Source organism: Panthera tigris, chromosome A3, assembly GCF_018350195.1.
Source record: "Panthera tigris isolate Pti1 chromosome A3, P.tigris_Pti1_mat1.1, whole genome shotgun sequence".
Classification (NCBI taxonomy): Eukaryota; Metazoa; Chordata; class Mammalia; order Carnivora; family Felidae; genus Panthera; species Panthera tigris.
This window is the reverse complement of record NC_056662.1, coordinates 25,624,469-25,648,045: the sequence shown is the minus strand read 5'-3', so window position 1 is coordinate 25,648,045 and position 23,577 is coordinate 25,624,469. Positions and strand designations below refer to the sequence as shown.

At 43.4% G+C, this 23,577-nt stretch overlaps 2 protein-coding genes across 6 annotated transcripts in view; one reads left to right on the top strand and one right to left on the bottom strand.

The window, feature by feature from the left end:
* Window positions 1-7,942: 7,942 nt before the first annotated feature.
* The window catches only part of CDK5RAP1 (CDK5 regulatory subunit associated protein 1), a 191,084-nt gene continuing 175,449 nt past the window's right edge, over window positions 7,943-23,577 (bottom strand). For 4 of the 5 annotated variants that reach the window (XM_042980607.1, XM_042980606.1, XM_042980609.1 and 1 more), the window contains 4 exons: window positions 15,194-15,438; window positions 12,911-13,029; window positions 12,603-12,737; window positions 7,943-8,116 (listed from right to left, as the gene is read on the bottom strand). In XM_042980607.1, the coding sequence (XP_042836541.1) occupies window positions 15,361-15,438 (78 nt within the window). In that variant the 3' untranslated portion in view covers window positions 7,943-8,116; window positions 12,603-12,737; window positions 12,911-13,029; window positions 15,194-15,360. The remainder of the gene's footprint in view (window positions 8,117-12,602; window positions 12,738-12,910; window positions 13,030-15,193; window positions 15,439-23,577) is intronic. The other variant, XM_042980610.1, reaches the window with a different exon arrangement.
* LOC102958680 (latherin-like) lies at window positions 8,284-17,071 on the top strand. The gene is made up of 7 exons (XM_007073571.2): window positions 8,284-8,645; window positions 9,829-9,958; window positions 11,812-11,916; window positions 12,815-12,964; window positions 15,098-15,179; window positions 15,813-15,876; window positions 17,016-17,071. Exons 1-7 carry the CDS (start codon window positions 8,546-8,548, stop codon window positions 17,069-17,071), a joined length of 687 nt encoding a protein of 228 aa, XP_007073633.2. The 5' UTR covers window positions 8,284-8,545.

The following is a 23,577-nucleotide window of genomic DNA, read 5'->3' as shown; positions in this document are numbered from 1 at the left end:
GACACTTTTATTTTAAATATTTGTTCTTTGAATGGGAGTGGAATAAACTTCATCGCCCTGGAAGAGCTGAAGGTCCCAAGTTAGGAGAGGCAATTATTCCACCAACTCAAAAGATTATTTTCTCAACTTTTTTTTTTTTTAATTTGGGGAAATACTGTGTTTTACAGCTGAATGAAAATACAGCTCTGAGAACTGTGCTGAGCTGGTGTCACAATGATGCAAGAAACTGGGACTGGGTGGGGGAACTGAACGGGGATGCTGAAATTTGACAAATTTCATTTGTTGGGGTGACTCACTTCTGTGTTAATGTTTGTTCAAGAAATAACATGGATTTTCCAAAAGGAAGAGGGTTGTTGAGCACCTAGCTAAGCCAGGCTCTGTGCCTGGTGACAGAAACAGGACTCCCTGCCCCTGAGCACAGCAGCCTCGAGGGGATCCTGCAAAGCCCCAAGTCCACGGCAGGGGCTGGGAGTGAAGAGGGCAGGACTCAGGTTCATAGCCCCCCTGGGAGGTGGGGTTGAGAGAAAGACTCGGAGGAGGGGCTTCTGGCCCAGCCTGGGGCTGACGGGCATCTCATTTTAACAAAATGACATATTTTATGAAAAATAACCCCATGTTCCAGAAAACATCAAAAGTGAGAGGAGTGGCTGTTTTACTTTCTTTCTTTCTTTCTTTTTTTTTAATCTCGCGGGGCGCCTGGGTGACTAATCAGTTAAGGATTCAACTCTTGATTTTGGCTCAGGTCATGACCTCACCGTTCAGGAGTTCAAGCCCTGCATGGGGCTCTGTGCTGACAGCATGGAGCCTGCTTGGGATTCTCTTTTTCTCTCTCTCTGCCCCTCCCCTCTCTTGGTCTCCTCTCTCTCTCTCTCTCTCTCTCTCACACACACACACACACACACACACACACACACAAACAAACATTTTTTTAAAAATCTCCATAACGACTGGCTTAACAGAAGACAGCTGGATCCTCGCATCTGCTCTGCCTCCAGTCAGTTCCAATATCACATGTCATGGAGTTCTCAGAAAAATCTGCTCTACACTTGTGAGATAAATGAGAGAGAAGAGGCAAATAATGTCTTCATATTAATTCAAAAATTTTTTGGACGTCGCAGACCTCCTGGAAGTTTGTTGGGGGCCCCCAGACTACACTTTGAGAACCACTGGGCTAGTTACTAGGAAGCCATGGAAAGTTTCCAGACAGGAGAGAGACAATCTCAGCAATCAGTTTCAGGAAGTTTCCTCTAACAGGTGATATGTTGGGTGGGTTGAAAGGAGGCAAAGGCTATGGCTGGTCCAGGTCCCACCCAGGGCAGGAGCTGTTGGGGTGGAGAGCTGGGCTGTGGACAGGGAGAGAGGGTGGCTTCCAGGGAGGAGGTGCCCATGAGAGAGGTACAGCTAGGGAAGTCCATCCTGCAACTTAATCATGCTGAGCCTTTGCTATCCTGGGCCCCCCAGACTAGGCTCTGGGGCCAGAGCTGATGGCTCAGGAGCCTACATCCCACCGTCCTCAGCTTAGGAAGGAGAGAGTGTTGCAGGAAGGCACTAGACCTCACCTTTGGTTCTGATTCTCTTTATCTCATATCCAAGGTCAGTAGGCAAAGTCACATTTGTCCCTGTTGTCCTGCAAGCACTTGCCCATCCAAGTGACCCTCTGCCTACAGACACAACTGCTAACTAGAGCAGCTGTACTGACAATGGTATCTGTGGACCTGCATTTTACAACCTTGATTGAAGCTTCCAGAGTGTCTCACCTCACCATGCCACAATCACACCCCTTGGTATTTACCCAAAGGAATTGAAAAGATGTGTCCACACAAAAACCTGCACTTGGAGATTTTAGCAGATTTATTCATAATTGCCCCAGCTTGGAGGAACCAAGATGCCCTTCAACAGGTGAATGGATAAATAGACTGTGGCATATCCAGACAGTAGAATATGATGCAGCACTAAAAATAAATGGGCTATGGGGCTCCTGGTGGCTCAGTCACTTGAGCACCCAACTCTTGGTTTCTGCTCAGGTCATGATCTCGTGGTTTGTGAGATCAAGCCCTGAGTTGGGCTCCACACTGACAGTGGAGCCTGCTTGGGATTCTCTCTCCCTCTCTCTGCCCCTCCCCTGTGCTCTCCTCTCTCTCTCTCTCTCTCTCTCTCTCTCTCTCTCTCTCTCTCAATAAATAAATAAATAAATAAATAAATAAATAAACATTAAACAATTTTTAAAAAGAAAGGAATGAGCTATCGGGTCATGAAAAGACACAGAGGAAACTTAAGTTCATATTACTGAGTAAAAGAAGTCTACTAAGTAAAAAGGCTTCATACTGTATGATTTCAACTATATGAAATTCTGGAAAGGGCAAAACTACAGAGACAGTATAAAAAAATCAGTATTGTCAGGGGCTTGGAAGGAGGGAGGGATGAATTGGCAGAGCACAGAGAATTTTTAGGGCAATGCAACTGTTCTGTATACTGTAGAAGTAGATACACATCATTACACATCTGTCCAAACCTACTGAATGTACAACCCCCAGCGCGAGCCCTAATGTAAACTGTGGGCGTTGAGTGATAATGATGTGTCAGTGCAGGCTCATCGTCATAACAACAGCCCACTCTGGTGGGGGATGCTGATCATGGAGGCTGTGCATGCACAGGGACCAGGAGGTATACCAGAAGTCTCCACACATTCTGCTCAAATCTGCTGTGAATCTAAAAGTACTCAGAAAAAGTCTATTCAAAACAAACAAACAAAAAAACCCTTCAAGGTGGAGGTTCCAAGCCTGGCATTGTGATTCCCTTAGAACCTGACCCCTGACTGCCTTTCTGCCTTCTCTCCTGGGCTTCCTGGCCTATGTTCTACAAAGAGGAGGCATGCAGTGATGTTTTGGTGGGTGGCCAGGAGCTCTCAAATGACCCACATTAGGATGGCCTTCTGGCTCTAACATGTATCCATAGGCAGAAAACATACTGGATAAAAGTGAGTCGTGATTAAGACCTTGGCTCTAGGATCTACCTCCTGGGTGTGGATCTTGGCTCTTCCAGGGCTGGAAGCACACCACTCAGATTCTTGGAGCACAGCCTCTTTGCCAGTAATGTGAGTGTTGGAGCATCAACCCCTCATAGGGTTTGGAGAGGACGAAATGAGTGAGGTATGCAAAGCATGTGGTGTAAGGCCTAGGGAGGCAGAAGAACTTAGACACAGCCCCTAAAAGCTGACACATTAGCAGCAGAAACTGAAATCCTCAAACTTGGAACTGAACAGGGGGACAAATGGTCCCAGCTTTGGAGCCAGAGAGAGATTAAGTTCTACCAGGGAAATCTGTAATACCTTCTTGGTAAGGGTGAGTGAGATTAGAACAAGGCTTCAAAGAATGGCTCCGTAATTCATTCATTCTTTTCACACAGATCTATGGAGTATTTGCTACTTTCCAGGAACACAGGAATAGTTCGAACAAAGGTCCTGAGGTAGGAGAGGCAGGGCATAGCAGGGAAACAATGTGTAGGCAGCACTGGACATAGGCTGCATTTAGGGATGGTTGGCGAGAGATCAGCATAAGGTCCCCACAGCTTGGACTTTGTGGAACTGTCTGATCTTTGCCAGAATGGTTAAATGACTTAGTGTGGCAGACAAGAAAGTACTGTTCAGCTGTCCCTTCAAGGAGACCTGCCACAAAGAAGTTAGCTGGCTATTCTCCATATCTATGTGTATGTCCAGTTGCACAGAACGAAGACTAGAGAGCAATGAGCCAAAGTGCTAGTAGAGGTTATCTCTAAATAGAGATATTGTTTTCTTTATGCATTTCTATATTTAAAAATGTTCCCTCGTGGGGCACCTGGGTGGCTCAGTCAGTTAAGCATCTGACTTCAACTCAGGTCATGATCGTGCAGTTCGTGAGTTCAAGCCCCATATTGGGCTCTGTGCTGATTGACAGTTCAGAGCCTGGAGCCTGCTTCAGATTCTGTGGCTCCCTCTCTTTCTGTCCCTACCCCCCCCACACAAACATTAAAAAATAATAAATAAATAAATAAATAAATAAACAAACAAACAAACAAACATTTCCTTGTAAACAGGGATCATGTGAATAATCTGAAATATATGTTTTAATATATTTTTGAAATTAAAGCTTGAGTGGGGTCCCAGTTTTTGGAGCAAATGATGAAGCATATCTGACCTTCAGGCCTTGAGGAACAAGCCTTCTCAGTGTAACAGAGAACTGTTCCTCCTACCCAATAAGAAGGCCTCAGCTCTGCTCTAAAAGGAGGAATTTGAGATGTGGTGTCAAAGTTACAAGCTTGGGCATAAGGCAGAACTAGATTCACAACCTGATTCTACTATTGACTAGCTCTGTGATCTTGGGCAAAATTTTCCTCTCTTGAGTCTTGGTTTCCTTTTCTGTAAACTGGGGCTAATAACAGTTTTTACATGGTAAGGTTGCTATGAGGATTCCACAAGCATTTGTGAAAATTGCCTATCAGTGCTGGAATTATAATAGATGGGGGAACTGAGGCCAAGAAAGGGCATGAGGCCTGACCAGTATCAAAGAGCAAGGCATAGGTAGAGCCAGGCTAAAACTCAAGCCTCCCTGAACTGAAGCCAGGATACATCCCCCCTTGACTCCACTCAGAGTAGACTGAGTGGCTTCCTCCTTCACAGTCCTTTAGGTCCACCTCACTCATGGCACAAATGAGGAAACCAGCGGATAGGGCCATGAGTGAGAGTCATGAACGCAGCCTTCAGACTCTCTCAGGGCTCCCAACATTCTCTACACCTCTGCATTTGCTGACATTCGTGATGTGCAGTTTAAAATATGTTTTTGACACTTCCATCAAATGTCTTAAGTGAGTCCCTATCTCCTTAATCCTCTAGGACTTCTATGCAGGAATGTTTGCTTTGGAGGTATTGGATGGACGTGGTGTGATTGAGGACTTCTCATCAGTTTCCTAGTGCCACGTCTTCCCAGCAATGGGGCCATTCGCCATTTATAAAGTCTGCCCTACTGCAGAGCCATCAGGATTCAACTGACAGAGACCCAGGGCATCAGAGTGGTCCTGAAACTGACTCTACTTACCTGGGATCCCCACAGGTACTGCCCCAAGATGCTGAAAGTCTCAGATATCCTTCTCATCCTCTATAGGCTGCTTGCCCTGTTGTCTGCTCAGTATTTGAATAATTGAATGATGTGTGAGTCTGTTATATTGTATATTTTAATTTCTTGGATTTCAGTCCATTTGTCCTTTTGTGCATGTGTGTATGCCTTGTAATTTTTCATTAGATGCTGGACATCATGATACAAATTATAGAGGTTATAAACGATGTCATCTTTTTCCAAAGCCAACTGAAAGAAGATAGTCAAGAGATAGAATATAAGTGGATTGCTTTGATTCTGCTGAAGCTCAGATTTATGTTTTATGAGGGTGGAAATGTTTTGATTTTGCTCTTACTCTTCAGGGGAGCCTTTATTTCTAGGGCATGTCCCTTTCTCCTGCAGAAATGTCTTCTGAGTCTTAACTAAAAGACCAAGGTGTCCATTAAGGGCACTTCATCTTTATAAGGCTTGAATTCAAACCAGTGTCTCCCCAGCACCACATGGGGAGGTGCTGAAATCTGTTCAGCTTCTTAACTTTCAGCTGCTATTTTCTGCTGATGTCTCAAAGTCTAATGATTTTCACACCAAATATAATGTGCATTTATACACATTTATGCATTTCTATATTTAAAAATGTTCCCTTTCCTCCCACACCACCAAGAAATTTCTCTGACACTAGCTGAGTGTCCTACAGTTCACCTCAATTCTGACACACTCTACCCAGAGATGGCATTAGAGTCCGCAGCTTAAGAGCTCAGTCCCATGAGACTGCCCTCACTTCATATGCCATGTGCAAGTCCATGTTGGTTACCTGTGTTTCTGATTAACTGGCTATAAGTCAAAGGTTCGCATAACCCCTTCCTTGGGTTTGATTACTTTGCTAGAGTGGCTCACAGAACTCAGAGGAACATTTTACCTCCTAGATTACTGGTTTGCTATAAAAGAATACAACTCAGGAATAGCCAGGCGAAAGAGATTCGTAGGGCAAGGTGTGAGGAAAGAATCATGGAGCTTCCATGCTCTCTCTGGCTGCATCACTCTCCTTGAATCTCCACATGTCCACCAACTTGGAAGTTCTCTGGACCCCATCGTTTTGGGGTTTTATGGAGGTTTCATTACACAAGCATGACTGATTAAATCACTGGTCACTAATGACTCAACTCAATCTTCAGCCCCTTTCCTCTCCCCAGAAGACTGAAAGGTCCAACCCTCTAATCACCTGGCTGGTTCCTCTGGCAACCAGCCCACATCCTTAGGTGCTTTCCAAAAGTCACCTCATTAACATAACAAAAGACACCTTTATTGCTCTCATTACTTAGGAAATTCCAAAGGTTTTAGGAGCTCTGTGCCAGAAACTGGACAAAAACCAAATATTTGTTTCTTATTATAAATCATAATATCACAAGTGTCACACTGCACAGGTGAGCTTAAGTCCAGTGAGTTGAGGGAAATCTGTGCACCAATTTCAGGTTTCTTTCCCTGTGGTACCTCCCTCTGTGGGATTTTGTTCCTCAAGTACCAACTACTCTGAAAGCTCCTACTCCAACTTCTGCCTCCTCAGCCCAGTAAGACTGGTCCTTTTGTTTGGACTCCTCTCCCCCATATGGCAAATTGGGAAATGACCTTAAGCAGAATTTGGGGTGAATGTGGAGCTCACCTTGAATGACACCCTTTTCTAAAGAATCACAGGCTCTCATATTGTACCTGCGTAATTTCTCATCGATACCCTCAAAGCACTGTTTTATATATTTCTATCTTATATAGTTTCGATTTACTGGGAAGTTTAGTCTAGTAACTCTGTCATGACCAAAACCAGAACTCTGCAGCTAGAATTTGACCTTATATCTCACTGGAACATTGTAACCACCCATTTAGGGCTCAGGGTGAGAAGGTTCAACACAGGAAATGCTGCAACCTTCCAAAAACAACTTCAAGATTGGTTATTTCAAGAAAATGTTTTATGGGATATAATATGGCAAGTGAGCCAAAAAAAAAAAAATCCAAGTATGTTCATCCCAGGGCTGTTGGGATTTGAATACAAAAATGGCCAAAAGGAGGAGACTGATTAAATAAACATTGGTCAATCCATACATTAGAATATTCTGCAGATAAGGAGGTAGAAAGACAGTCATGATGTGACATTATTTGATCAAGTGATTCTATAGAAGCATGGCAGGACAATCTTGGTTTTTCATAATGTTACATGAATGTATGTGTGTGTATGTACATGCAAATGTGTAAAGAAAAACTTCTGAAAGTAGAAACAGAATTTAATCTCTGAGAATTTATTTTTATTTACTTTTTTCTTTCTTTGTATATATCTTTTTCTAATTTTTCTACTGGTCTGAAAACAGATCATCAAAATTAAAATTAAACCAAATGGGCTACTTTACATGGGATTGGTAACCAGAACTGGGCTCAGACTCTTTCCTGAATCTGTCAGGTGTCTAAAGGGAGGATTGGGCCCTACCAGTATCTGCCTGTTAGTCTCAGGTCCCAAAAGGGGCCATTTGCACTGTCGTTTGGTTGAAGCCCCAAAAAGTCCCATCAACATTTGCATGAATGTTTTTGACCCATAAGGGGGTGTGAGTAAGTGTCAACGTCCTGAAGACCTATCCCGGCCCATGCCATATAAGCAGAAAGTTCCAACCCAGAAGCACGCCCTCCACATACTCTAGACATGTCCATACTCTGAGGGACATGTCCATGCCATCGAACGTATTGTTTCCTGCCAACTCAGGAAGAGTTGAATCCCAAATGAGAATCATTATAATCATAAAACTCATCAGCATAATGGTGACCATTTATGGAGCACTTCCAATATGCAGAGTGCTGTGCTCAGTACTTATGACAAGGCTGAGAGGAAGGTATGGGTGTGTATCATCCACATTTTCCAGATGAGGAAATTGCCTCATCTCGGCAAAACTCTGCATTGCCCAGATTGTCCAGCAAGTAGTAGGTGGCAGAGCTGGGATTCCATCCCAGGCCTGTCTGTCTCTGAAGCCAGTGCACATCACCACCAATGACTCCTGTAAAATGAGGATAAGATGCCCTCCATACAATGTCATGTGGTGAAGCAACTTGCCCTAAATCCCACAGTCCCACACCTGGTAAGGAGTGGAGGGCTTCAGAGACTGTTCCTGCAACTATAACATTGTGCAGTCTCTCACAGCGGCAGAGGGCAGCTCTACTGGGGAAGACTGTGTCCCTGCAGGAAAAGCTGCATGTCCAGCTCCACTGGCCTTGGGGAGCTGACTTCATCTCTTGTACCTTTCATTTCTTGCTCTATACTATGTGGAAAAGCATGTCTCCTCTCTGAAATTCACTGGCCCCATCTGTAAAGTAGGTCCACATGAGTCCTGTAGCCACCATAGACTCAAGCTCTGGGGAGACCCCCTCAGAGAATGACCCCATAGCTGACCCTCTCTGCCTGCTTCCCTACAGGTACCTGACCCAAGATGCTAAAGGTCTCCATCCTCTTCATTCTCCTCTGTGGGCTGCTTGCTTCATCCTCTGCTCAAGAGGTCCTCTCCAGAGTTTCTTCCCACATCACTGATGGTGAGATTGTCTTGCCTTGGGTCATACCTGGACTGGTCAAACCCATAGGCTTCTCCTAAAATTCTAGACCATCAGCCAATGTGGGTTAAGTTCTAATTAGCATAGTGTCTGGGACACAGTTAACATAATGAATCATTAGCTGCTCTGATCATCGCATTACTATATTTAATCCTGTGTTCCCAAGATTCCCTCTTTCCTGTCTCCTTGCCCTGATTTATCTATTAAAATTCACCATCAAAAGACCCAGCCCTACCTGGACTGGCTCCTGTTCACCTCTCCTACCACCCTCCCCGCCACCAATCACTGGCTCCCCTTCTGCCACAGTAGCCTCCTCCACACATAAAGCACATCCCAGGACCTTAGCACTTGCTGGTCCCTCTGCCTGGAACACTCTTCTGGCATCAAGTCTCCCTTCCCTTCTTTCAAGTCTCTGCTAAAAATGTTGCATTTGCAGAAGACATTTCTTGACCTCCTTGCATGAATTACCACCCTCACTCAATATTCTCAATTCCTCACTCTGCCTTTTATTTTTCCCTCATGACAGAAATAGCTTCAGTAGAATGCACAGTATGGCTGCAGTGGTTAAAATACTGAAAAATTTTTTCTAAGCTCCTTGGAAAGTAGCCCCTGCTCAGAGATTCCCTAGGTGGCCCCCTCTCAACACCCCAACCATCCTACCTTAATCCCAGGACTCCAGGCTTCTCACCAACCAAAATCTAATGAGTCAACACCTGGCACAGCCCAGGAGCCACAGAACCAGGCTACAGGACTATGGTTGATGTCCTCTCTGGTTGGTTGGTGCCTATGCCCAACTGGTTGTTGAATATTTTGAAACCAGCCCCCTCATGGCACTTATCTGCACTTGACTCACACATGTCCCTTTATTCACTACTTTATCATCTCTCTCCCCTCATCCCCACCAGAATGCTGGCTCCACAAGGGCAAAGAATGCTGCCTATTCTCACTGGTACAGCCTGGAATGGCCCTGGCACATAGTAGGCCTCTAAAAATATTTGCTGAATGATTGTGTTGGGAACTTGGCCCGGCACCAAGCAGACCAGGGAAACTAGGTGAATGAAGAATAAGCACCACATGTGGGACATTCTCAGAGGTCAAGGTTGCGTCTGAGAATCTTTGGCATCTAAATGTCTAATGGGGGGTGGGGGGGGGATATGTTTTTCAGCTTTGACACAAGGACTCCTTGGTATGAACTTTCTTCCCACCCTGCAGACAATTGACTTCCAGGGGCCATTGAAGGATATCTTCAGCCTTGTCCTGGGCCACCAGCTCACCAATGCGGAAGCCAATTTTATGTGAGTGGCCTTTGATCACAAACCCCCATGTCCAGACTGTCCTGATTTGTTGGTTTATTAGCAGCCTTCTGGCATTTCCTTGACTCTACAGAGCCCCTTCCATCAACTAACAGCCTTTCCAACTCTAATGGACTAAGAACCCCTGGTTGGGAGAAATTCCCACTGGGAGCAGAGGCAGAAGCTAGGGAGGTGCTAAAGACAGGGGTCCAATCTCTTTGTCTGGGAAGAGAATGGCTGCTCACCAGCTGTGAGAGCACCACCAGTGTCTTCCCCTATCTGAGTCTCAACTTCTGCCCCTATTAATGGGGAACTATAGCATCCAACCCTACAGGACTGTTGTGAATATTAAATGAAACAACACATGAACCATGCTTACACAGCTCCCTGTCCTCAGCAAGCCCCCAGTCAGCAGAACCAATTACAACAACCTCTACAAATAACGATGTGGTAATCATAGTAATCAATGCTATCTGACAACCAGAGTGTAGAAGATGCAGGTCCCTTGTCTTAGCACGTTGAAAACTACTGATGATTCCCAGCCTCCCAGCCTGCTTCTCCTCCAGCCCAGCCCATTTTATTTTTTTATTTTATTTATTTTTTTTAATTTTTTTTAACGTTTATTTATTTTTGAGACAGAGAGAGACAGAGCATGAACGGGGGAGGGTCAGAGAGAGGGAGACACAGAATCTGAAACAGGGTCCAGGCTCTGAGCTGTCAGCACAGAGCCCGACGCGGGGCTCGAACTCACAGACCGTGAGATCATGACCTGAGCCAAAGTCGGCCGCCCAACCAACTGAGCCACCCAGGCACCCCCAGCCCAGCGCATTTTAGCTAATGAAGCTCCATCCATCCTGCTGCTCTGGCCAAAACTCCTGACATCGTCCAACACCCCTCTATTCACTCACACCCCCATGCAGCCTGTCTGCAAACTCTGTCAGCTCTATCTTCAAAACACACCCAGGGGTCTGACCATTTTCTCCACCTCATCTGGTGTGAACCACCAGCATCTTCCCCTGACTTGTGGTCCCAGATTCCACTGTTTCCACTTCAAGCACCCTCCCCCATTCCTTCCACCAGTATCCAGAAGCATCTTTCTGAGAAGTAGGCCAGACACTGTAACTCCCTTGCTCAAACCCTCCAATGTCTTCTAGTCGCTCTTAGAACCAAACCCAAAAGTCTTACCATTGTCCCACAAGGCCCCCTGTGACCTGGTCTTGACTGCCCTCTCTCTTTCCCCTTGCCCACCTGCCACCTGCCATGCTGAGCCTGTTGCTGATCCAGCCTCAGGGCCTATGCACTTTGTCTTCTCCCTGGTCCTTTCTTCCTCTGGCCATCTTTATGATCTACCTGTACCCTCACTCATTCATGACTCTGCCCTAGTGTCACCTCCTGTAAGAAGCCTTCCCTGACACTCTTTCTAAAATGTCACTATTCCCAGTGTTACCCTCTTCACCTGATCCCACCAGGCTTTTTCTTCACAGCACCCATCACCCGACACGTTCTGTATGCATTCACTTACAGGGTTTATTGTTTTACACACACACACTCTGCCCAAGCATGAGCTGTCTATAGCTTTCAGTATTCTACTTTATTCATATTCCAGCCTGCTTGGTGCTGGCCAAAGGGCTAGACATGATGACCATTCTGTGATGCATTAAGGCAAGAGGTTTTTTTGTTCAGGGCTATATTCTCAGTGCTTATCTCACATAGCAGCTGTACAATAAATTACATGATTAATGAGTCAGTAACTGTCTTTGCATACATTCAGCCTCTGCTCTGTAGGGGACCTGCCTTTACACAAAGTGGGGCCCCCAGTGGCTAGAGCCACAATCTTCCCTGCTTTTCTCACACAGGGTACAGATGAAAGACCTTCGACTTTTTCAGGTCTTCATTGAGACCTCCCCTGACTTCAAGGGTATTGATTTACGGATGCCATTGGCGTTTTCTATACAAATAAAGTAAGTAACAGCTGCAAGTCACTGGTTCAATTCTGTATTTTTGCACAGGTGTGTGGGGGTTTGGGAAGTAGCCATAACTAAACGGTGTCCAGTATAATCTTAGCAAGGCTCATTGTGTTGTTGGGGTAAAACACCCTCCCTCTCCAGGCCTGGGTCACTCTATGGGTAGAATTTGGAGCCTGCAGAATAACTGAATGCTTCCAAGCTGGGATCCCTCTAGGGAAAGCAGGGAAGGTTGAGCAGATTCCTTTCCCTGCTTTATCCAGAGAACCCCACCTTCATTTATTTGGACTTCATGAGCCCACTCAGCCCTGACTGAATACAACTTAAGACGAGAACACAGAATGTGCTCTAGATGGCAGTGCCCCTTGGCACCATTGACTAGAGATTGTCCACAGATGTGTTTTGTTTGGTCTGCACTGGTGTCTTCAGAGAGACCAGACATTCCTCAGTTCACCACAGTTGTCGCCTCTCCCTGTGAAACCAGCCCCTGCTCTATCTGATTCATTTCCATCTCAAGCCTGGTCCTGGAGGCAGTGGAGTTGGTGACCTCTAGAAGAGTACTTTGCAAATTCAGTCTCTCAGTTTTGATAAGATGCCATACTTACAATCAACCTTTTCCTTTCTAACTGTCCCCCAAGCCAGAGATAGTGGGTATTAGGTATACACCCCGAATGCAGACCTACCTGGCTTATCCACTGGCTGGATGGCCGACTTGGAGAAAGCCATTCCCATTCTCCAGTCCTGAATTATCTCTTTTGAAAGATGAGGAAATGATCTCAACAGGGTGATTTTGAGAGTCCTGTGCAAACCAGGGGAACCTTCATTTTAGAAACAAATGGGAGTAAAATAAGCTCTGAGGTTCTCCCCCACCAGCCTTAATACTTCCCTCCCACAGGTTTCCGGCTCTTAATCCCTACATATTCCATGTACGGACAGATATGAAAGTCCAACTTTACTTGGAGAAGGATGTAGACAACAGATACCAACTCACCTTTGGGCATTGCAGGATTGTTCCTGAGACTGTATGGATCCAATCCGGAAATTTGTGAGTTCTCCATTTTTCTCTCTCTGCATCCAACTGGTTGTGATGAAGTCCCTAGGAGGCTTCACCTGAAACACGTCAACACCAAAGCATACCTTCCAAATGAGTCTTTTGTGCATATGGGGAGGTATGTCCTACAAATAGAACTTCATAGAATTTAAAAATTTTTTTATTATGAAAATAATATTTTCACTGACATGAAAAGAGGTTCACTGAATAATAGCACCAAGGACAAACAAAGCAGGCTCACTTGATTATTGGTTGACATTTAGGTTATTTCTGAATTTTTTGCTATTATAAATAATCCTGAACCTTTTAGTGCAGGAAATTATAGATTCGTGAAATGATTGAAAAAGTATAAACAGTTTTATGACTTTCAAATTTGAAGGTATATAATAGTTTTAAGGCATTCCACATCACTTACCAAACACCTCGCCAATAGAACTGAAGTGAGGTGTTTCTGGCTGGCATTGGTCACTTTCACCCTATAGCCAATCTTGACCAATAACTCTCATGTTTACAACTTTTCTCTTCAGTAGGAAATTTCAGCAGAAAATCCCATGGGTGCCATTCTCTTGACTGTCAGTAGAGCAAGGATGTCATCATTTGTGTATTAGTCTGTGACCTCTCCTCTTCAGAGTAACTGTTTTCAGAGGTTTGCCCTTTTACTAAGTTACCTTCTACATTTGTAATCTCTTTTTTACAATATTCTTTGTAAGATTTTTTAAAATTTAGGCTCACATCTATGATTAACTGCAGTCAAATGCTCTACCACTGAGCTATACCCCCCATGAATAAATGAATCCGATAGTCATCACCAACCTATTGTACACCGTGTCTTTTTCATTCATGAATTTTATTTTGATTCATTTCACAGTTGCTCACTGTTTTAAGAAATATCTGAGTGTGGAATCTTTTCTGAGCCCTTACAGGTCTGGTAATGTCCTCCTGTTCTGTTCCAGATACAGTGTCCTTGACTCACAGCCATTCTGCTCAACTCTGTCAGTGTGGCTCCATGTCTTTTGATATGTTGAAGAAAACCAGTTTTTCCTTTGAGGGAAATCTGAGTCTTCAGGCTGGAAGTGATAGATCAGCTGATTTTTATGTAAGCTTTTTATAGAATAAAGACACAAACACTTTGCCTGAGAATGAGATTTACCCTCACTTGTAAGGATTACAAACTGAGCCAGGAACATGAAGACACATTTACACTGCTGTTTCCTGGTTTTGTCTCATCTCCCCCAACTGAAGAATGATATTACACTATTCCTTCCATTAAAGCATAACTATCAGGCTAAGGAGATAAGTTCTATTGGAACATAGATAATCAGAAGAATGGGAAAGCGTGCCAGAAAGAGAGTGATCAGAATCTAAAAGGGTGGTAGAAGCTGAAAGCATTCCAGAAGAGAAGAATGAAATAGGCAAGGAGAGGGAGGTGATGGGGAACAATGATGAGGGCAAGGTGATTTAAATTGAAAGATTAATTTCAGGGACACCTGGGTGGTTGAGTCGGTTGAGTGCCCAACTCTTGATTTCGGCTCAGGTCATGATACCAGGATCGTGGGACTGAGCCCCATGTCAGGCTTCATGCTGAGCATGGAGCCTGCTTAAGATTCTCTCTTGCTCTCTCTCACTCTCCCTCTGCCCCTCTCCCCTATTCGTGCTCTCTCTTTCTCTAAAATAAATAATAAATAAATTAGAAAATAAACAAATTAAAAGATTAATTTTAAGGAGTCCTAAGAGGTAGGTTGGAGCAGAAGGGCAAGGCTAGGTATGGAGCGCCATAGAAACAAGGAGTTTAAATAATGCGGGGTCAACTAAATACATAAGTGATGTAAAGAAAGGAGGGTTTGGTGGGGTGTCTAGGTGGCTCATTTAAGTGTCTGACTCTTGACTTTGGCTCAGGTCATGATCTCATGGTTCATGAGTTCAAACCTCGCATCAGGTTCTGCCTGACAGCACGAAGCCTGCTTGGGATTCTCTCTCTCCCTCTCTCTGTCCCTCCCCAATTGGCTCACTCCCTCGCTATAAATAAATAAATAAATAAATAAATAAATAAATAAATAAATACTTTCTAAAAAAAAGAAAGGAAGGTTTTGGAGAATTTAATCTGCTCTACTTTCATTCTTCATTTAGCATCACCCCAATGAAAAACTTTATTGTGGAAAACATAGAGAGAGCCCTGGGAAACGTGATAATCCATAATTTTGGAGCAAAAGTAAGTATACAAACCCAGACTCCTTAAGTTTTTGACTCTGAGACTCAGAGCTTGGCGGATTGTGTCTTCTTAATAAACTGGAAGGAAATCTTCCAGGAAGGAGAGTTAGGGAGAGAGGAAGTGGCATTTATGAAGCTCCCATTCTGCAGCCAGCACTGGTGAAGTGCTTTACGGATATTAGTTAATTCTTCAAGTCAAAATCAGCATCTGTGCGACTGGAGACAAGTTGATAAGCCTCTTCAAGACTCAGTTTCCTTATCTGTAAAATAAGTGTAAGTAATCACAAAAATTAACAGCTAATATTCGTTAAGCACACAGGCACTGCGCTAAGTATCTCACATGAATTTTCTTACCCTACAAACAGTCTCATACTCTAAATAACAATGTTCTTTCCATTTGCCAGATTTAAGAAAAAGTTCCAGAGATGGCCAATGACTAATCTAAGTCACATAGCTGCCAAATAGCTCAGCTGACATGTGACCCCAAGGCAGTCTGTCGCCCAAACTCCCCTACCTGGTCGTTCTCTAGACTACGTTGGCTTAGAAGGAGAGTTTGCCTTGATTGCCCCCTGAATATTCAGCCACCATTGGTAGAGTCCTCCTTCTGACTCTTGCATATTTCTTTGTCTTTCAGATGTGTCCTTTCATTAATTCATGGCTTTATAACCTGAATCCGCAAGTGACTAACCAACTGATTAGTAAGTGCTGGTGGTGAGAAGACATAGGAACACCCAAGGAGAAAGCTCAGACTCCTCCTTCACTCTTTTAATCTCCTCTCCCCTAACCCTTCCCCCAGACAAAACATCCCATCCCTGATGAAGCAGAATGGTCCCTACTAATAACAATCCTCATTAACTCAGCTGTCATTTACTGAGGAAGTCCTGTGCGCTATTCCCAGGGTTAAGCACTTTGCCTTCACTAGCGGTTGAAGCTCCACCGCTAGCCAAGAACATGGTGGTTTCAATTCTATTCTGGTCCCAAAAGCCTAGAGAAAATGAGATATAAATGGAAGCTACTCTGGGGGAGAAAAGCTGCCTGATTCCTCTTAACTTTCCTCCTAGATTAGATGATGCTACATTATGAGCAGAAAATTGACCTGGTTTCAACCCAAAGACTGCTTCCTTCCAATAGTCTCTATCTCCAGGCACCCAAAGTTTCCATGTCTGCCAGAAGCTAAAACAGACAGCTGAAGCCCCCAGCAGGAATCTGAAAACCAACAGAATTTCTGGGTTGAAAGGACTCCCCCTTCATTCACTGAAGATTCACTAGTCCTTACCAAGTGCTAGATGCTGGAGTTTCTAAAGTTCCTTTAAATGTCTCTCCTGACAAGCGGTTTTCTGGCCTCTCTTCACATACCTCCATTGACAGGGAGCTCACTATTTATGAAGTAGGAAGTTTGAGGCAGTTAATCTGGATGAGTATTAAAGCTCCCAAAGTTTGGTTCCCAGATTCACCCAAAGTAAATGTGAGTGGGGCAGCTCAACGAATACTGATATTGGGCTAGCATTCTGGAGAGGTGACCAGACAAATGGGGACCCAGCTGCTATAATGCCAACTTCCCCCACCATCTCATTTCAATGTACAGATCTTCAGTTATTAGTCTGGAAGGGAGTAGCTGTTCCCAATTTACGGATGAGGAAACCAAGGTCCAGAACTGTCACTGAGGTGATCAGAGATACCAGCAACTAAGCATAGCCTCCAGGCCCAGCCTTGTGACTCCAAGCATTTGATTCATTCCCTGACCCTGCTCTGCCCCCATTTGGAGCAGGAGAAAGCTCCTTTGGCCTCTCTGGTCCTCCTTTACTCCCACTGTCTAAGGTATCTGTTTGCCTTCTAGGTCTGCTGCTGCAGCACGGCACGTACCAAGCCACAGTCGAAATATCCGCAAAGTAAAGGAGCCATGTTTGCACCAATCTGGTGAGAGATCAGAGCATATTTCCATTCCTTAGTGATGACACTTGGCCTTTAGGGTCATTATAAATATGTCATTTGTTCATTCATAAAATTTCAATTAAGCATCTACTATGTGCTAACTGCTAGGAATATGGCCGTGAATAACACAAAGCCTCTGCTTTCCTGAAGTTTGTATCCTAGTTGGGTGTGCTGACAATGAACTAAGAAATAAATGTATAGTCAGCTAAATTCCAGAGGGTGGTGGGTACTATGCAGAAAACAAAGTGGGGTGTGAAAGAGAGTGATGGGGGGGGGGGCAGAGAGGGAGGCATCACATTAAGAGAGTATAGTCAGGCAGAGGGCTCTTTGAGATCTTTCAGCTGAGCCCTGAATGATAAGGCAGAAGTTGTGCCAAGACCCAGTTGTGCCAAGATCACAGACAGGAAGATAAGCATGTGCAAAAGCCCTGAGACAGGAATGAGTCTTCCTTTTGGAAGCAAGAAAGGGGAGCAATGTGGCTGAGATGTGGAAGGGGCTCAGTTACAGGAGATACCCTTCAAGGTTTCTGTAAAAGAAGATGTTACTATTCATGCATCATGTATTTATTTACAACTATTCTGTGCTGAATACACTCTGCTCAAGTATCACCCTCTTAGATCTCTCAAAAAAAAAAAAAAGCATATCTGCCACTCTCTTCCTTGCTTATTTTTCTTCATAAAATTCATTATTATCTGACTTTTTACTATATTATGTGTTTCTTTTCTGTTTCCCCTACCAGAATATATATTTCATGAAAGCAAGGACTTTTTCTTTTTTTTAATTCTTATTTATTTTTGAGGGAGAGAGAGAGACAGAGCATGAGTGGGGGAAGGACAGAGAGAGAGGGAGACACAGAATCTGAAGCAGACTCTAGCTTCTGAGCTGTCAGCACAAAGCCCAACGTGGAGCTTGAACTCACAAGCCATGAGATCATGATCCGAGCTGAAGTCAGATGCTTAACTGACTGAGTCACCCAGGCACCCCAGCAAGGACTTTTTCTATTCCTTGTTTTATCCCAGGTGCCAGGATTACAAAAAATGAATTAGACTTGTCCCTGACTTCAAGAGTCCCAAGTCTAGTAAAGGATAAGACAAATAAATAGGCAATTTCATATGCAGTAAGGTGTTCTGGTTGGAGTTCTCTGGAAGTAAGGAGGCAAGATCCAGTAGCACTGCCTGAGGACTTCCAAGAAGACTTCACAGAGAACACAGCATTTAAACTTGATGTTGAAGAATGGTTGAGAGTTTTTTTATGGGAAAATGCATTAAAAGAAGAGGATACATGATGTGCAAATATACAGGAGTAGGAAAGAACCTGATGCTCTAAACAATGGGAAGAAGCTTTAGGTGACTGGTCATAGGAGTCATGGAGGATGGAGGCATCCTCCTCTGAGGGCCAAGGAGAAGTGTATAGTGAACTATACATATGCTTTCTAAAAATAAAGGTTCACATGATGGAGTGAGCCACCGAGAAGAAGGTGAAATCCATGAAAGGGGGCATAAAAAACTGAATGGCCAATACCATAATGGAATCTATGTCTTTGGGCTGATAGCTTAGTTATGTAAGATTCTAAAGTAATCTTGTCCAAATAGAAATATAACACAAAACACACATGTAGCTTAGAGTTTTCTAGAGATGAAATTTTTACAGGAAAAGGAAACAGATTATTATCAATGAAATGTTTTACATTCCTTTTTTGTGCTAATTCTTTGATATCTGGTGTGTATTTCATAATTATAACACATTTCAATTTGGACTAGCTGCAACTGAAGTACTCAACATCCATGTATGGCTAGTGGCTGCCATATTGGACAGTGCAGTTCTGACTAACTTGCTGCCAGTTGCAAAACTTTGAAAAGCCTAGAGCATTTCATTTGTACCCACAAAAACATCTAGGCTGCCATCTAACACAGCAGCTCCAACTGTGCCCCCATGTTATATTCAGTCGACAGACATATTTGGTTCAACCTAGAAAGTATTTTGTAAATGTGACTATGCTGTCAATATTAAAAGTAAGAAATATATCTTTTGGTCAAGCAGGACATCTGACAATATATTACATCCTTGTGTCATGAAGTAAGGCAAGGTGAGAAGGAAGATTCATCTTATCTGACGAGAGAGAGTACAGGGAACACAGCAAATTTTTTTATCCAGGGATAGGCAGTGGATGGATGTCCAAACTGGAATATGGTTCAGCACCATGGAGAGTGGACAGCAGTACCAGAGGGAAGTGAGATCCGGGAGAAGAGGCTCTCAGCTCTGGTTTACAGCCTCCTTAAAAGGGGGTAGAAAAAAGGCGCCTGGGTGGCTCAGTAGAGTAAGCATTCAACTCTTGATTTCAGCTAAGGTCATGATCTGATGGTTAGTGGGTTCAAGCCCCACCCACCTCCCCCATGGGGCTCTGCGCTGACAGCGAGGACCCTGCTTGAGATCCTCTCCCTCTGCCCTTCCCCTTCTCTCAAAAAAAGGAAAGTATGCTATTGACTAACATCTTGATTATCTCACACAGAATCAGGTACTGCTTGCTGATCTCTTTGGAATATCCTCCACACTTCAGACCATCACCTGTATGGCGATGATCCTAGATGTTCATGTTGATTATTCAGCTGCTACCTGGAATTTCATTACTCACCCTGGACTCAAGGATCCCTACTTCTCTGGGTATGGAGGCTATTTCCCTGTAACTTCTCACCAGAATCCATGTGCTGATTCCCTGTAATATCTTCGCAATAAAAATTTTTTTTGCAGCTCTGAGCTGTGGGCCGTCCTGCCTCCATAGTGCAATGTGGACAGGGGCACAGATAGCCAGAGATGGTGGTGGGTCTGATCGTGATGACAAAAATTTGCACAGTGGAGGAGGATGCCTAGGTTAATTTAATCTTTATATCAGAAATACTTCAACACTCTGGTCTGGAGATTCCCAAAAACTAAGGAATAAGTCTTCCTGTCTTGTCTGAGGTGTTTTCTGGAAGATTCTGTGACCTTAGGTAGCTCCCCTTTTTGGGCCACAATCTCTCCACTGTGAAGTGAGAATTTTGGTCTTATCCAGTAAGTCCTTCAGGCAACCTACAAAGTTGTGGCTTATGGAAGAAAACATATCTTGGCCCTGGTAACTCCATTTTTCTTCCCTATATCACCAAACTTCTCAAGAGACATATTGCTATTCATTCTTTCAAACTTCTCACCTTTATCTAGTGCTCAATTTTGGATAATCTGGCTTATTTCCCCAACTCAAAATAACTTACTTTAGGTCATTTATAACTTTCTTCATGGACAACACCAGTGAACCCTTATTCAGTGTTCATGTTCCTCAAGTCATTACAAATTAATTTTGGATGATCACTCCAATCTACTTCCCACCTGCTTCTGCTCCTTTTTTTTTTTTTCCCTTATCACTACCTTGATTCATGCCTGGCACTCTTCTGTGCGTACATACATTACATCATTTGCTCTTAAATAAATTGTGTTTTTATTAAGCTTTCAGCTCTTGGTTACAAATCTATCTTTCTGTACTCTGATTTGCAATGCTGGGTCTGGGACTCTGAAAACCACCTATCTTTTTTACTGGCTTGCTCCTTATTAGTATCCTTTACTAGAGGGAGATTGCAAGGCTGAAAGAGGAGAAAAGAAATATCCTCTCTTCTGTTTGCTTCCTGTTCCTCTAACCATCACCCAGCAATGGTTTTTCACCCAATCAGGGAAAGGTGGATTCGGTGTACAAGTTGTTTGTCTGTCTGTTTGTTTGTTTGTTTGTTTAATGCTTCCAAACCAGCTTTATTATGTTCCTCAAAATACTGCACCAGCCAACAAGAGTCCCTTCCTCAGAAGTCTGTTTCCCAGTTCCATGGGGTTTCTCCTCCAAGATCTTTAAAACTCATCCCAACCACCCTTTGTTGTCACTAGATCCATAACTAGGTTCAAACCTCAGCATGCTCCAGGGGAGCAAGAATAGAGGATAAAATAACTTATATACTCAAAATAATTACCTTTTTTGCCAATTTATATCAGCAGACATGAGGAATATGTATAGCAATTGATTCTAAATATGTTAGACCAAGGAAGATAGAATATAACACTGGGTTGTTCCTAATTAATTGATGAGTGCTTTTATCAAAGATTCCGGGTCTAATATTAGATCACATAGTTAAAAATAGCTTTGATAGTTTACCGTGTTGGTTATTGGAAATTGAACTCAATAATGATCTTCATTCGGGGCGACTAGGTTGCTAAGTTGATTTAGTGTCTGACTTCGGCTCAGGTCATAATCTCACTGCTCATGAGTTCAAGCCCCGCATCAGGCTCTGTGCTGACAGCTGGGAGCCTGGAGTCTGCTTCTGATTCATTCTCTCTCTCTCTCTCTCTCTCTCTCTCTCTCTCTCTCTCTAATATAAAATAAAACATTTAAAAAATGGCCTTCATTGAATAAGGTTGAGAACTTTCTAGGTACAATATAAGTAACTAATCTAAAGGCTTGGGGAGATTGGACTGTTGGAGTGGATTGATCTTTTGCCAACACATATGTCCCAAATTACATCTCCTGAGAGGGTCCAAAGGACAATCTCTTCACTAAGATATTGAAAATTACATTAGTTAAGGGTACCCACATCCTTGAAAAGATCTGTGGTGGCTATTTTCTGGGAGCCACCACATCTGGGAGATGCTGCCATTGAAAAGGATTCCCTGATTTCAATGGGGGACAGTGAGATATACAAGTAACAGAGAGCAAGTGGTGGAGCTTAACTGGCAGAAACAAGAGGGCATGCTTATTGTAATGGGTAGCAAGGATGAATTGGTAATCAGAATATTTGGCAATTGCTAATTGATCACAGTTTTCCTAGAAAGGAAATCGTTCACCTGCTAAATGTTAATTAAGAGGATCTCCCGGTTTGGAATCCAGAAACTTGACTTGGGTTGCCAAAATTGAAAGTCAGAGCCTTTCACCCAATTTGCAGTTAAAAGCCAGTTCAGAATCAAGAACCTCTTGATTGAAGGGGAGGCAAGGGATCCTGGAATATTGCCACAGCATATGCTGTAAATCTTCCTTCAAGTATTTCCCAAACTGGCCTGTTGACATTTAGTAGAATCATAGTGCACTGGGGAAAAATACCCAGAACTTTTGGGGATACAAGATACTGGATCTCTGAATTTATGCTATTTTCCAGGAACCCAAAATACCTTTACGGTCCAGCAAAGCAGGTTTGTGTTTGTCAAATGATAAGTGGAGTTTGGGCATAAGTTTGATTCAGAATGGGCCTGATAATTACACAGACCCAGTCTGTGATTATTTCTCCAATTCTTTAATGTCTAATTGGAATAGAAATAATTAGCAACTGGCAGAATCCCCACTTGGCTCTGTGATCCATGGAGGGAGAGCTTTCGGGAGAGGAAAGGCCAAGTGGAAACTCCTGGAGCTTTCTCTTGTAACAGGATAATAAACCAAAGCAATACTACACCACTGGGGAACTGGAGAGACAGATACCATTGTTTTAGTTTGAGAGTCAAAAAGATGCTGATACTTGTATCAATCAGGATTAATGCAGAGAGAGAGAGACAAAGAGAGGGATGAGAAGGAATCGACTTACATGAGTATGGGGGTTGACTAAGCCAGACCAAAATCCATAGGTCAAGTTTTCAGGAAAGGAAAGTCAAGCACTGAAGCTGCTGCCCACAGGAAATATTCCTTCTTTTTCCCTTCCTCCTCCTCCTCCTCCTCCCTCTTCTCTCTCTCTCTCTCTCCCCCTTTCTCCTTCTCTGCCCTCAGCATTGCTTTTAAGTCCTCTCAACTAACTGAATTAATCCTACCTGCATTATCTAGGATACTCTCCCTTACATTAAGTCATTTCATTATGGACTGAAAACTCCCTTCAGAGAAACACCTAGGTTAGCATCTGATTAAATAACTGGAGACTGTAGCCTAACCAATTGGACACACTAGAAAAAAAAAAAAACAAAACTCACAATACTTATCCCATCCTCATTTAACAAGACTGTTCACTGTCTTTAAAGTCAATCCAGCCTCTGACACCTGGGATTCACTGTTGCCCTTGAAAACATTTTTCCTTCTATTCCAAGATTTAGGGGCCATCAGAATTGGCTTGCCTTACCTGGCAGGGCTATCAGCACACCTTCATAGTTTTTCTCAGTGCTATTCAGCAATCCTGCTCTCTACCATAATATAGTTTACAAAAATCTTGGTCATATTGACATCACAGAGCATCACATATGTCCAATACATTATTAACAGTATGCTGATAAACTTGAGGAGTAAGAATTAGCAAGAATTTAAAGGCATCAGTAAAATACACACAAGCAAGAAGATGAGATGCAATCTCATAAAAGCCCACATTCCCACCACTTTGATGAAGTTTCTGCAAGTACAATGGTTTGGAGCATGCCAGGATATCCCTCCCAAGATTAAAAATAAGTTGCTGTGCCATGGCAATGCTTATTCTTACAAAACAACACAA